The following is a 15,988-nucleotide window of genomic DNA, read 5'->3' on the forward strand; positions in this document are numbered from 1 at the left end:
AATAGGGGAACTTGGCACAACTAAGTTCCTCATCATTTATAAAGGGCAGGCATCCAGCTGTTCCCACGGTATGAAAATGCCTTTGAGTTCAAAATATTTTATCCTGAATATTGCAAAGAAAAAGAATCAAAGCAAAGCTTAGGACAAAAGTGATCTGAAAGGGAAAACAAGAGTTTTAGCTAGAGTGACTGAAACAGTTCGATATTCCTACTAAATCCAGAGAAAGATGACAACACTACAGGAAAAACTGACAAAATCTGAAGCAGTACACTTCATGAAGAAAATTACAGAAGAAACTTTTAATTTAGGGGGAGATTTCCAGTCTTTGAAAAGTCGATGATATTACTGTAACCATTAAAAGTTTTCCTTCAGATTTTAACCAGTTTTCGTGCATCACTATGTCAATCTCTTAAATCTTTCTGCTAAAACTTTAATTAAAAATACTAAACAGCAGTACTATGAGACACTGCAATACCATTCATCTTTGAAACATGTTGTTCATGAAACAGAACCATAAAGCACATTTCTAAATCATTTAGATTTTTTTCATATTTTAATTCAAGTAAATTAATGAACATATGAACATCATTCCAATATATGGCAGAGAGAAGATTTTTTTTTTTTAAAAAACAGGCTGCAAGTCAGATTTCATGGAGCATGACTACGTACAGAGAAAGTTTGATTATTTTATCAATCAGAAAAGTTTACAATTCAATCCAAGAAGCAGGAAAGGCTTTTAAAATGGAATTTGGAATTAAAGAAAATAATCATTTGGAAGCAGAAAAATAAGATAGCTGCCCTTGGACAGTTTCTGAGGTCAGTACCCATATGAAGTGGCAAGATGAAAGTGAAGAAAACAATACCAAGGATCTTGAAGATTAGAAGTGAGCATTTTCAAGCAATTTATAAAAATGGACAATAAGTAATCAAAAACTTCTAAGGACAGTGGTGATTCATTGCCTAGATCTAAGATATAATCAGCAAAATATGAAGAATTTGAAGGTGTGGGAGATGAAATTGGTAATGTCAATTTTTTCTAGAAAGTCAGGTTTCCTTTTAATACAATGGCAATTTGCCCCGCAATGTCCACTCTTCCATCATTACGCAGTGAAATCTTCAACTCTCCTCCACGGCGGGAACATTGAAAAGCTAAATGGAAACAAGAGTCCACAGTTTAAAAACTGGTATCTACCACCAATTATTAAAAATCCATGAAAACTCAGGGATATCAGGCCTCTGTCTCCAGAAAGCAAGCAGCAGCAGGGCAAGCACTGTACCAAGGACAAGCTGGAGGAACTGTCTTTATTTACATAGATTAGCTGAGGGTGTATCTCAAACTAGAACTTGTCTACTGAGTCTGACAAATATGCTAGTTAATACAAGTAGCGAAGGATATTTTGCTGTCATGTAGCCAACAAAGTTTCCTTTGTATAAGCAAGTCTTGAATTCTCCCATTCACGGGATAGACAGTTTCTGTAGGTAAGAAGGAAGAACATAAGAGTATTATCTGCCTAAGAACGAAGAACCACTTTACCGGTATTGAACATGTGAAGTAAATACTAGGTTCAATTAATGTGTTTGGCTAATAGGTTGTGACCATTTAGAGCAGGACATGGGTAAATAAAGCTCAAGCAGCCAGTGGAAAAAGTCTACAAAGAAATGTAGATGCTGCTGCAGCTGTCACAAACCAAGACCAAATTCTCACCTAAACAGGAACAGGTATTGATCTACATAATCCTGAATATATCATTTAATACAGCTGGATGAAGCTTAAGTAGAAATAGCCTTCCACTTATAAATAACTGCAAAACTAAACTTTTACCTAAACCTTTTAGTCAAGGTCCAGCCGAGCGCCTTTCCTTGTTGGTTCCTCTACCACTTGCATCAGGAAGTTATCATCGATGCTCTGTAGGAACCTCCTGGATTCCTCTAGCTTCACCTGACATTAAAAATTGTCCTGGATAAAGCCCCTTCTATTCACAATAATTTGGAAAGTCCTCTATAATATATTTGGTTATGTTGAATTCCTTATCCATGTTTATAAATGTTATCTCAGAAATGTGAAAACTATGTGAAGGGCTGGATATTGCGACGGTTGCTAAATCTTGCATTCATTAGCAGTTATGAAAGTCTACACATCTGATATGAGAGTTCATAATTTCTTAAACATTGCAGACCCTCTTCATATGAAAGAAGGCAAGGACTGATACTGAACTCTGATTTAACACCCAGCTTAAATTCAAGGATATGTACATAGGTTCAAGAAAGATCATAAAGTATTTCACCTTGTAAAAAGACTGGAAAATTGTCTTTGCAGTTGATAGGGGTGGTGGTTGTTTGACAATTTGGTCTAATAAAAGTAGGAAGAGAACCCAAACACAAGAAATTATGTCTGATACTTCAGCTGAGATGCAGCTGAGCTCCTCCTAGAGATCACAATACCCAGAGAGATCTGACAATAGATTTAATGTTCCACGTTTTCATGTTATTTCATATCTGATCTATTTTGGAACTAACAGATCTTTCATGTTATGGAAGAAAATCTTCCTTTATTCTTGCAATAAAATGTATCAGATACTACAGAAGCTACTGCAGAGGTTTCTAAAAAGTCAAAAAATGCTCTTCTTTATCTATCTTTGGTGATATGGAATCTTCTTGATAGCCAGCCACCTTTTCCAAATAATCTCATTAGTAATAGAATTCGTCCCAGTACTACCTGATACATCTCAGTCACATGAATGTAAGGAAAACTTATTTCTCATAAACATATGTAGAGCATGTAGAGACTACATGTTGAACCACCATGAACTTGTTCTCTTTAAATGTTTTGTATGACTTCTACAACAAAAGAAGTCTGAGGACATATATACATGAAATGGGGGGGAAGAATCTATCTTGTGGGATGACAGGACTTTTTTTTGTATGCTAAACACATTAGAGAAGCTGATCACAGCATCAATTGCCTTTGCTATTTGAGGTAGCTTCTCTAAAAGAGGAAATGGCACAGTACATACAAAATACATGAAAATGCAAAACAGGTGGAAAGTATCATCTAAAAATACAGACAGAACTCCTATCTGTTTGATTACTTAAAGCAGCAGAGTCTATAGATGGCATGGAAGGTTTTAAATTCCATATTAACATCCAAAAATGTCACAATTTTCCGAGAAGCAGCCAGTCCATAAGGATGCATTACCAAAGACAGTATCTTTTGTTAGAACAATCTTCTTGTCTTCTCTTCAGAAAATATGTTGAGATTTTTTCCCCCCAACATTATGGATACTATCACAGATTTGTGTGACGTAAGTGCAAACATGAGATCTTTGGAACAGAATGTTCAACCTTTCTTTCAGTCCACGACAGAGAAGGTCTCCGTCATTATGGATTACCACACCAAGCTATGGAGCACGAACAGATCCTTTAAAAAGCTCATCATTCTGAAGAAAATCCCTTTTGAGATTCATTTGACCAATTATAGGAAGCCTTATATTCAAGGTAGCTGTTTGTCTGGGAAAGTGTCACATTTAAGGTCAGTCACATATTAAAGTCATATTTCATCCTCTTTCTGTTCCTGTAATGTAAGTGATTGTTCTTTCCTATATCCTTCCTTGCTACCATGTAAAACATCATCATCCTGAGAAAAACTGATCTTTTTACCAAAATACACAGATGTATCAGAAACCAGAAAAAAATCTGTACCATAAAGCACATTATGTAATTAGAATCTGAACGTCAAAAATACATCATCTCTTCTTATCTAGCTGTAATAGCACTAGCTATTCTAAATCTGAAATTTCCTAAAGCAGTCACTGAAGGGACCGATTTGGAGTAATTCTCAAGAAAATTCGAAAATCGGGCAGAAACCGTATGACTTGAACTGATCCCCAATTCAAGAAAGATGAAGAGCTACTGGAGAGAGTCCAGCGGAGGGCTACGAGGATGGTGAGGGGACTGGAGTATCTCTCCTACGAGGAGAGGCTGAGGGAGCTGGGCTTGTTCAGCCCGAAGAAGAGAAGGCTGAGAGGGGACCTTATAAATGCTTACAAATATCTGAAGGGTGGGTGTCAGGAGGATGGGGCCAAGCTCTTTTCAGTGGTGCCCAGCGACAGGACAAGGGGCAATGGGCACAAACTGAGGCACACGAAGTTCCGTCTGAACATGAGGAAGAACTTCTTCCCTCTGAGGGTGACGGAGCACTGGAACAGGCTGCCCAGGGAGTCTGTGGAGTCTCCTTCTCTGGAGATATTCAAGACCCACCTGGACAAGGTCCTCTGCAGCCTGCTGTAGGTGACCCTGCTTCGGCAGGAGGGTTGGACTACATGACCCACAGAGGTCCCTTCCAACCCCTACCATTCTGTGATTCTGTGACTTTTTTCAGTCTCATCTTAATATACATGAGGGGAAAGGAAAACACTGTCCAAATTGTACTGAAAAGTAAACGCTGTTAATGGAAATATCGATACCTGTTCCCAATACCCCAAATGCAAGCCATAAATACCAAGAAGTAAAGTAAAATTCCATCAAAAGACATAAACAACATTATTTGAAGTTCACCAAGCTTGAGTTATGATGAAGGGTGATAAGAACTAATATCCAAAAGCTGAGATCAAAAACTAACTTGCACGTGACTGAGGTGTATCATAGTTACAATCCAGAAACCAACACTTCAAACTCGCTGCAGGCATGACACATCATGTTGGTAGGTAGGAAAGAAATCAATTTCTTAAAGATTACCTCATACACAGAATATTACATAATATTCTATTAATATGGATAGGGAATTATAGCTACAGTTTGTAGTAATAATATAACATTTTCTTTCCTAGTGAGTAGCTTTTACATAAATGGGCAGCTTTGCAAGAAAACAGTTTCTCTTACCAAGCATTTCTTTCTTCCCCAGCTGCTCTGACCAGTAGCTGCTTAAAACAGCATGGGCAGATCCTTAAAAGAAATTGGAAAACAAATTACTGAATTAAATTAGAATCACTACTTCATAGAACAAGCACATTCAAAATGTAAATGCCATAAATAAATCAAGTGCCACATGTGTGCTTAGGGCAAAAAACACCTAACAGTTTGCACAGCAGATAGAACTTAAGGCCTTACCATTTCATTTATTTATGACAAAGCAGTATTACTTCCTCATCCTCTGCTGGATTCAATGGATCCAGCTGAATTCAATTCAAAATTCAATGGAAATTTTGCCTAGGTGAGGGCTTCATGATTAGCCACAACTGCTAGGAATAACAAATAGTATCGATTAAAATACTTGAGCCAAAATACTCATCTGTTCACCAAAAGTGAAGTTTCCTAATAACAAAATCTCAAAATATTAAATTCAAAATATTAATCATCTAAACATAATGTTATTCAACAATATATGAACAGCTACCCATCAAAAATCTGAACGGACTTTGGCATTTTTTTAAGAATAGGAACAGGTGGACAGAGGTCACTGTGTAAAACAAAAGCATTTCCTCTCCTAACAGTTTTTACAACAAAACCTCAGGTTTCATTCGGTGTTGAACGCTGGTAAGTATCAGGATGTAACTCAAGGAGATCTTTAAGGTCTCACCACAGCTTTTGAAAACTAAAAGGTCAATTTCTTGTCTCCTGACTGGCAGATGTCACCAATGTCAACCATCCTAAACTTAGGATGGTTTCTCAGATTCATAGCTAGAGATGCTGCTTCAGCCTACGTTAGCAGCTAGGGGCAAAAACACTGATGGAAAACCCTGCTGCGAAGTAACTATAATTATCAGGGCTCAAGGACACCAGGACATGTAGCATTATTACGAAATCATTACAACAGAAATATACTACAAAGCCATAACACTGTTAAAAGTATACTTCAGCACTAAAATAAAAAGATTTGTTTCTATAAAAGAAAGGACATTTAAAAGATGGAAGACAAGCACAGTGAGCTATATCAAGCCTAGAAAAATCTGAAGAGAAAGAGATATAGGAAACTTCTAACTTTTCCTACATATCAATACTAGTCTTCCCATAAATTGTAAGGAATGAGCTCTGGGATTAGAATATGTCTACCAAACTCTGTCCCTGGCTTTATCACGAAAGCAGCACTGAAAGCTTAAAAAAAAAAAAACTGAAATACACGGCTTGTATTTCTTTGTAAACCTTTCTTTCTGCTAGGAGCGTTGAATAACTTGCATTATTCTAACAAAGAAAGTTTTCTCTCTATTTAATAAAAGATTTAATGAGCATTTTTGACAGAGTTCTCAGCTAACTAATAATCAACCTGTGACTGACTGGTACCTAAGCTAATAACATTCTGCAGCAGTCATCACCACACCTACTGCCTGCAGCATCAAAGGATCGGGCAGAGAACCAGCCTTCCTGCCCCTAAATATACAACTAGCTGAGTTCATGTTATTTGTAGGCCTGAGAATATCCACAATAAGTGTCATGAAATTAGAGGAGATCTCAGATGAAGTGCAAAAAAATACAGAACACCAGCAGAAGTGGACATGAACTTCTACTGCAGTACGCATTCAATACCGAACTAGTCTCTTGCTTTTCTCTAGCTGCAATACTTCAGGGAAAAGACCTGAAAAAGACACAGGAATATCTGGCCTGATGACAGCAAGAAGCTGATATTTTCTGAATGAGTTGGCATCGGTCCTGAAAGTTTTCAATTTAATGAGCTCACTCCTGCTGTCCATATAAAACAGTAATTTATAAAAAAAGACTCCAAAGTACAAAAACAGAATCATGAAGTTTAATAAGAACCTTTTAATTGAACTGAAATAAGAGTCGCTTATCACACAAACACATACCTGTAACAGGGTCTTCCAGAATTCCATACCAAGGTGCAAAATATCTGGAGTAAAAATCATGGCCTTTATGTTTTCCACTGGAATTTCCTTTAAGCGTGAGTATGAGTCCTTTCACCTTTCCCGTCTTTTCAGCTGACAAAAAGTGTTGTGAGCTCACTTGCAGCTCTTCCAACACAGACCTTGAATATAATTATAGAATTTTAATAGCCCATATTCTTTATTTTACATTAATTTATGTATTGAAAAGAAACAGAAAACCACAATATCATCTTCTCTGTAATCTCAAAACAGTCATGGCAAAATGTTAAGAGGATACAAGATTCATAGCATTGTCCTCTGAATGTCATTTGACAGAAGACTACCCTGAATATAATACACTCTGAGTGAGCAGAGAAAAAAAATCAAGCCATGCATTTCCTATTTATTTCTGAAAACAGAGCATCCTGGAATATTAGCTACAGAAATGCACGTTTGTTTCAACTTGTTAATACTGAAAGAAATACTTATTCTCTACAGAATGCAAAGAGTGAGCACTCGACGTTTCAGAGCAAGTAAACAACTAACACCATTCAGATCCTCACGGGATTCTAAAGCGCTCTACAACAGTCTCAAGTCTGAAGGTGCAGATACCTCCCTGCAAAATAAAGTCTGAAAGAGTAAAAATAGTAAGTACTCAGCTGAGAGTATTTCTGTCTCCCCACTAGCTCAACCTTCAAACATTAGTTAGGCCAAACTTCAAGTGAGAACAGTATTAATTTGGCCTGCTTAAAGAATTTCGGTAATATATATCCAAATAGTACTTGACTTAATGAAATTCATCTCTCTGAGATTAACAAATGCTTTGAAATCGTTTGAATTGGAATTTCCCTTATATAGCGACTTACAATGCTGTTAAGTATGTGTAAGAAGAATACAGTCAAACGAGAATAATAATCCACGGCATTCTGTCAGTGTGCCCTGTCTCACTAAGCAGACCTCTACAGCTATACAACTATTACTTCTTCATTTGAGAAGCAAGACTCCAAATTTCTGGATTCCTAATTTCAGGACTCCTAAATCCAGATTACTGGATCATTTTTTTACTCAGATGACAAAAATATACCATCGTTAAAACTGTTTCCTACATCTCCTTTTCTTGGGAGATAAACTTCAGATTGATCTTATTCAGCTTTGCAGGTTCAATAAGCTCACATGAGAAGACAAAATAACTATTTAACACAGGAGTTTAAATGAGAGTTTTTAATATCCACCTGTTTCAAAACTAGATAAGAGCCTAGTATGTAAGGAAAAGAGGTTAAACAAGCAGGCTCAATTTCTGCACACTTGATTATTTAAAAAAAAAGTGTAAGACACCTTTCATAAGCATCACTGAGGCGGACTAAAAGTTTCTTTGTGTCAGGAGAATAACGGAGATCTTGAATAATCATGTCACCAATGGCTGCCTAGTGGAAAAGTTAAAGGAGACAAAGAAAAACATCATAATTTGAATATGAAATATTATTTCCTTAACATTTTCTTCGAACAGATTCCCTGCTAGAACAGGGCTTATGCAAGGTCTTTCATGCAGTGCTCAAATACATGCAAGCAAGAAAAGTAAATACACTCAGTGCATGAATGGATATGGGTAGGTGCTAACAGCTCTGTATATGCGAGCTTGGAAAGAAATTCAGGGACCTAGAAGAGGGCAAGGACACTAAATTGCCCTCACACCCATACAATAGGCTGAAAATGCCACTGAAATAAATATCGACACTCCAGTCAATGGTAGTGGGAGACAAAAGTTCAACTGCAGCATTCTGGAGAATTCCACTTCCTGAGCTGCGTGATTCAGACCTTTGAAGTTTAGTGTTTCAAGTTCAGGAGTACATCAAGCAATGCCATGTTGCCACTTTTCAGCCACGCTGATATATAAAAATAAGTAAAGCTATTATAAATGTGCTTCCAAGATCACACACAGTTTCTTTTTTTACCTTTATGAGCTCTTCTACTTCCCGAAGTACCTGAAGCCAAAAAAAAAAAAACACACCCACACTGTAAAAAATAGAACACACATACATATGTATGTATGGATACATACGTATGTATGTATGTATCCAACTATAGACAAACAAATACACTTACATGCACATACAAACATAAACACATACTTTCCTTGAAAGCCTTTAACAAATAAAATATTGACTGACCTGTGGGTAGGTTAAGTAAAGTGGTAAGTCCAGAACAATATGGTCTTCCACTTGTCTGGCTTTTAATTCTCCACTCAGTGTCACAAATGTGAGAATTGAATTTGTGTTTTCTAGAGAAAGAACGCTGCGGCATTATCAAACGTAAGAATTTGAGTCTAAATTATTATAGCTCAGAGTAGCTCAGTATATACAGAAAAAGTTAGTTATGCAGCTAAAATATAATGACAGTAAACCTTTATTCTGAGACAAAATTCCCAGCTAACTCCGTAAATAATCTGATGAGGCTAATAAACCTCATAATAAATTGCCAGTGAATCTTTCCTGCAGATTCCTAGAATGAATGGGAATTTCCTTTTAACAGAAAGAGCAATATTCCCTGTTCACCAAATTCTACTGTACCTCTCCCAGATGACATTTGCATATTTAGCACTTTTCTTAAACATGAGCAACAGTAAGACATTGGAATCCAAGTGCAGGCACCTTATAATTACAGAGCAGCTGTAAAAGACAATACCTAAGGTAACTCCACATATGTTCTCTAAATGTTCTGAATATTTAATTGCCTTTGTGGAAAATAGAGATCATCTCAGTTAGAAGTAAATTTTCTAAAAAGTTACAGTAATAAACAGGTTGTAAACGTACTCTGTATGTGAAACAACACAGCAGCTGCTGCAAGCGTAGCATGACCACAAAGAGGAACTTCATTGACTGGAGTGAACCATCTGAGTCCAAAGCAGGAACCTTGAAAATAAAGTTTATTTAGCATTATTAAGTGGAAGAAGTCTATTTCTTTAATTTAGCTCAAAACTTTAAACAGATTGATAACATTTCAGTTAATGAAAATGCATGTTATAATCAGTCTTAGTCTTAAACACACTTTTAGGAATTTATTTTGTACCGATTTTTTGAATAGCTATTGCTTTTGAGTCAGGTCAACAACAGCAATCTACCAACAGAGGAAAGCTACTTTGTTACAAGAGCAAAGGAGTTGCAGAGTAGAAATGCTTGCCAGCCTGGGAACCGGAACCGTCCTTGAGAAGCCCAGCTGGCACCTCTGAAGAGCTGCTGGGTAGCTAGAAATCAGAGACATGCTGAGATAGCATCGGTAAGCACAAAACCAACCAAATGCAACAGCAACTAATCACCTGAAAATGTGAAAAATAGTCTGGAAAACATCCTGATAAAGTAAGAATCGGTAACTGCCACTGGCTCGTCTAACTGAAAGAACAGTAAACAGTCTGAAAAAATAAAAATTGGTCTGAGAGAATAGAACATCATCATCTACTGGATGTTCCAGGTGAAAAGTAGAAACTAACAGCATCTACTGGCTTCTTGAATTGATGGTGTCCTATGTTCTCTTATGTCTCTATGCTATAAAAATTACTTCATTTTTACTCAAATTGAGCTTCTCTCTCTGAGAGCTTTCTGTGCTGCATATATTTTTCCCTTTCCTAAACAGGTCTGCACAAGCGTTCTGCAAGATCATGGACCCTTGCCAGCGACACGTGGCTGACCCGCAACTCCATGACACAGATCATCTTTGAAGTGAGACTCTGTTGTCACTGGTCCCCCTCTGGGCCCACTTCTGGGCTAGGTTTGGTTTCTCCTCCCACTTCTAGTATGGCTGGGTCCCCTCCTGGGATCTGTTTGTCCTCCCGTCTGGAATCCATTTAATGCACTCCGTACCATATATATACACATATAAGTAATCTTTCATAACTACATCTACTGTTATTTTATTGGTAAGTTTGATTATTGACTAGTGATAAGTTTGTAGTAACCTGTAATATTATATATATACACTTCTTGCTGCTATTATTAATTCCTGATGTACTACTAATCACTGACAATAATCTGTAAGAGACAGAAAGAGAGATTCACTTTATTAATCGTAAGTATACTTGCTAGCACAGATTTTTGTTGTATTTGTGGTATTCTGTAATAGAGAACTTAGAAGATAAAGCCTCCGTGTCCTTGCATATTCTGGAATCCTACAAAGTCACAGTGTCAATCTCCATACACCTGCAGGCTGGGTTACCCTTTCAGGGCTGAAGATAGTTTTGTTGGTATAATGGAATCAGTATTAGAGTTAGGTCAGTTATGCATTATTTTGCTGAAACACCAGTCAAGTCAGGTAAAAGCCTGTAAAGTATACTAACCCTTCACTTCACTAGAAATCATATTCTTCTTTGTTGTTTAAAAAAATTGGAACCCAAGTGCACAATACTTGGTTTCCTGTAGCTTTTGCAGAATTCTTGGACCGTGGTATTCAAGAGAAACCTTATGAAAATATATCTCAAGTGAATAATTACCATACAAACACAACTAAAGAAACAAACGATATTTAGAAAAAAACAACAAACAAGTCTTGTCATTGCTCCTGTGAAAAATAAGCGCATTATAGTCAGAGTCTCCTACCTAATGAAAATACAAAGAATCCCAACAAAACCTAGTGGATGAAACTAACAGACATGGCAGAGAAGGGCTCCCACAGGGCAGACACGGAACCCAGCTGTGAGCCTGCCCTGTGGTGGTAATGCACTCCCCCAAGTAGAAATTGTGGCTGAAAACAGGAGGAAATGGAGTCAGCCATGACCAACCACAGACAGACAAGCTCTGTGACCCAAAACACCTGCCTGGATGCTTGGGACATACAGCTGTACTCAGACTGAGAAGATATTTTGTACTCTCATAAATCAATGTATCCCTAAAAATAATGTAGATATTTTAAAATTCCAAATAAATGAAATACACTGATCAGAAACTCATGCTCCTGAAAAAACATACTCTTTGTCCAGGAGCCCTTACTACACCAGTTAATGCTCCAGAAGCAGCTAACAGTCCCACAAATGGCATTCTGATGTTCCTGGTCTCCCCTCACTCCCACCACCCCTCAATACACACAGACTCTCAGGTGTAGCTCAGTAACTAAATTTCTTCGAAAAATTGTGCACCTTTGACAGCTGTGTGGGTCTGATGTCACAAAGTCTAGTCCCATTAATATCAAAAGGAGTTTAATGAGAAAGAAGCTGGCATTTTATACACTGCTGGATATGGATGATTTGAAAATAAATAAATGTATTAAACATATTGTCAAGGCATTAATATGAAGAATGAAAAGTATTATCACTTCTTGATTCAAGCAGTTAGTCTAACCCTTAAACAAATTCCAATTTATTAACAATAGAAGCAAGCAATAGTATTTCCTACTTTAAGAAAATCCTCTTTAATTACAGGGACTGTACAAAATCCCACTCCCTGAACAAATAATCAAATGACAAAGAACAGTTTCTTTGCATACTGTTCTAGGGCCTCTTTCAGACAGCCGATAACCCCAAAGCTGTTTATCTCTCTCTTCCACTATGCTGTATCAAAGCAAGGGCATGCCAACACAATACCTTAACCTAGAATCTAACTCCAGGCTAGTAGGGTTCCAGCGCCCAGGCTCATGCCACAACACAACTGCAAAGTCAGCAGACTCAGCAAACTGATTCAGCTAATAACTAATCCACAAAGCGATTTTGACCAGACTCTGTATTTGCCTGATATTTTGTGTCTTGCTTAGTGTCTCTCCATTTTCTCCCCCACCATATATACAGACCCTACCAAAGAGGGCCAGCGAAGTCCCTCCACTCAAACCAATTAAACAAGCAGCCTCATGTGTCTGATTTGGGCAACTTCAGATTTCCCAGTTTTGTTGGAAACCTGTATTTTCCAGCATTGGCTCCACAGACAGCTTATGAGATTTTGTGACAAACTCAAATAAGAGCTTACAGTTACCCCAGTGATGATTGTATATTGCAAAATGAATTTGATGTAGAGCACAAATACTTTAGAGAATTCAGGTGCAAAAGGCTTATCAGTATTATCTTAAGCAAGATACACCACAACTCCAAGATTTTGCTTTGGCTGTCTTACAAATTAGTGCCATTCCTTACAAATGCACCCACGGTGTCTTCCTATTCCCTTGTAAGAGATTTCGGCGAGTAAACAGAACAACTCACTTTTGGTAAAGTCATCTCCAGGGTCCAGTTTTCTGATGAAAGCAGTTTCTGAAAGGTTCATTTCTCTTGCTATTTTTTGGTGCAAATCTTCATCTAATTTCTAATGATGAAACAAAAAATCCAGTTAAAAGCAGGCCAAAAAGAGAAGAATCAAACTTTCTGTCACATAAACACAGTAATTTCATTTTCTATTATAATAATAATAAAATATAGATTCATTTTGAGTTCAAAATACCTTCTGAGAGTAAAAAAAAACACCTTTAAGCATGAAATAGGATAACTAGCTCAATCATTGTGATACTTCAGCATTTCTAATATCTGTCCTATTAGTTCACAAATCCTTGGAATACACGGAAAATAAAATCACCAAAAAAACTTAAACTCTGTGGAAAAAAAAATCTTTTTTTAAAGTTATGATTAAAGTGACACTGAGAAGTCATTGTTAACAAAATCTAAAAACAACTACAAATCTCTTTTTATAACTCTGAAAAATCCATGCCAGCAAGAGGTATGTAGAAACAGCTAGGGCAACGGCCAAGGTGGCTGATAGGTGCTTACGGCTGGTACCCTTGATACTACTCTTTGAACAATGGGAACGATATGCTAAGTCAGTAGAAGCTGAAAGGAGATAAACTGGAAAACAAAAACGCCGGAGCTCACTACATTCTGCTCTAGCTGCCTGCAGATTTAAAGCACTGAACATCAATCACAAGATACACGCACTACAGCAATTGTATAAAATTCTACTTCACTCTTGCTCCATTGCTCTTTCCCTACAATTAGGCTGACTGGCCAGGTTTGATTATCTGGTCTTTAAAATACTGAAACACAAATGAAACAAAGTACTGAGTGGATCCGTCAGGTTCAACCTCTGACAGATAAAAATTTGCCCTGCTAACTTTACATATTTCCCTTATTAACTTTAGTCCTTTTCAGCTGATGATCCCATACCACAGATAGGAAACAATTACTGATATGTATCATAGATCTGTATTTGCAAAGTGAATGCTATACAATGAAATAACATACTAAGTTTTTACAGTAACAAGCATCTCTCCTTTGTTCTAGGAAAATAGTTTGGACTGTCAATTACTCTAAAGATACTAAACCAGAACAAAGGCCAAAGCAAATGTTATTAAAAATAATAGAACTTTATTGAAATACTGCCATCCTGTGGCACTTCTGAAACACAAAAGGGCTTCTTTTGCCATTCTTGCATTACTCCCAATGGTTTTTGTAAAGCATCTGCTGAGACACTGAAGAGAACAGAAATATTGCTGCTTGCTGCATCATACTTTCCTGGAGCTTCGAATAAAATTATTAATTAGATTCTCAGCTTTGGCACTAAACCTCTAGGTAGCTCCAGGTACTGCAGAAAAAACTTCAAATTCTCAACACTCCAAAGGCAGCATGCAAGTAAGTTGCCCTCACAATATATTGACATAACAAAGTAAAATGAAAATAAAAATGCAGTTAGAAGCTCATAGTTTTAAAGCAAGTTCAGTCCAAGAGTGAGTATTTAGATTTCAAGGGGCCAAAAATAACTCTGAAAGGAGATGCTCTCAGTCATAACTTCAGCTGATCTGGTAAGTAGGCTATATTGATGAGATCTGGATAGGCTTAGGAACATTTAGAAAGGATCCACATTGTCAGTACAAGCTATCACCATTGACTGCTCTACGTGTATTTTCATACCTGCAATTTTCATCAAGTGTTATTATACAAATAATATATGGCCTATACAATTCTACTGCAGTTTAATAATTAGGTTTTGGTAGAAATTGTTGACAGCATACCAGTTAGTACTAACTCCAGAACACCGTGATGAGGAGGATGACTACTGTCAATTGCACTACAACCACCATGCAACTCTGGAGTAATAAAAACAAGCTATTTAAACTTGGCGAAAGCTGATCCTGACACACTCACAGTGAAAGACTCAGATCCAGGGCTACACTCCTCCTCTTCCCTTCCATAGAAAGACAAAAAAAATAAACAGAAAAAAAAACCCAAATGAAATAATCATCAAAAACTACTGAGTACTGATTGTACGTTATTGCATTTCCTTTCTCAGAATTCATTCTGAATCCATTGGCTTAATTAAACCATTTCTTTTTGACTTAACTCAGAATAAAACCTGCTTATTCCTTTCAAAAAAAAAATTAAAACCCACAAAAAATACAAAGCATGTCTTGTATGAAATTCTTCTGATGGAAAAAGAGTACCCCTGTGCTAATTTCTCTGTATTCTGGAGCAACAGCAAACTATACTTGCAAGCAGAACTCCTGAGTAAAGGAAGCAAAGTCTAATGCAGTGCTGGGCACTCAGGCCAAGCACAGAATGGTAAATGCCATTGTCGTCCTTCATAAAACAGCTATTTTTTAAACTTACATTTTCAAGCAGGCAAACTGCCGCAGGATTTCCAGAAAACGGCCGGTTTGTAAACGCATCAACGGTAAAAATGGGAATCTGCATTGCCGTTTGCGCCGACTTGGCCTTAAGCTGTTTTCCGCTGCTTTCTAACCAGCTTTTCCCCCCAGTGACAGCAGAACCCCAAGTTAATGTTTCCCTAAGGGCAGGAGGAGCCAGCGGCCCCCCCGTCCCGCCGCTCTCGCGCACGAACACGGGCTGCAGCCTCCCTCCAGACCCCAAGCCGAGCACCGGCTGCTCTCAGTTCTTTCAAACAGATTTTAACCTCCCTCTTGCATCGCTCGCTACCTCCTCCAGAACACTCCGCAGCGCTCGGTCCGCGCTGAGCCAGGGGCCGTGCGAGGCTCCCCCCGGATCTGGCCCACCGCGGGTTTACCACCGCCCAAGGCCCAGGGGGCGCGGGCAGCCATTGCGTGTGCGCAGAGCGGACCTCCTTCCCCACCCTCCCCCCAGCCAGGGGGGCCGGCCGCTGCCGCCTGCGTGAGGCGATCCCCGGGCAGCCATTACGGGCATGAGCCACAGGCGGCTCGCAGCGCGCTTGGCGCCAAACGAACCCAGGGCCCACGTGACC

The 15,988-nt window shown here is 38.1% G+C and overlaps 1 protein-coding gene across 2 annotated transcripts; it reads right to left on the reverse strand.

Moving 5' to 3' along the window:
• Positions 1-279: 279 nt before the first annotated feature.
• Positions 280-15,951, reverse strand: PBLD (phenazine biosynthesis like protein domain containing). Of its 2 annotated transcripts, none has more exons than XM_075423111.1 (9): positions 15,706-15,951; positions 12,988-13,087; positions 9,626-9,724; positions 8,984-9,093; positions 8,768-8,797; positions 8,151-8,239; positions 6,798-6,976; positions 4,879-4,941; positions 280-1,149 (listed from the first exon to the last, which is right to left on the reverse strand). In XM_075423111.1, exons 2-9 carry the CDS (start codon positions 13,046-13,048, stop codon positions 1,037-1,039), a joined length of 744 nt encoding a protein of 247 aa, XP_075279226.1. In that variant the 5' UTR covers positions 13,049-13,087; positions 15,706-15,951; the 3' UTR covers positions 280-1,036. The 2 variants fall into 2 exon arrangements, with proteins under 2 accessions (XP_075279226.1, XP_075279225.1); XM_075423110.1 differs by having other exon boundaries at positions 15,379-15,951.
• Positions 15,952-15,988: the final 37 nt, after the last annotated feature.

This window comes from Opisthocomus hoazin, chromosome 6 (genome assembly GCF_030867145.1).
Source record: "Opisthocomus hoazin isolate bOpiHoa1 chromosome 6, bOpiHoa1.hap1, whole genome shotgun sequence".
Taxonomy (NCBI): Eukaryota; Metazoa; Chordata; class Aves; order Opisthocomiformes; family Opisthocomidae; genus Opisthocomus; species Opisthocomus hoazin.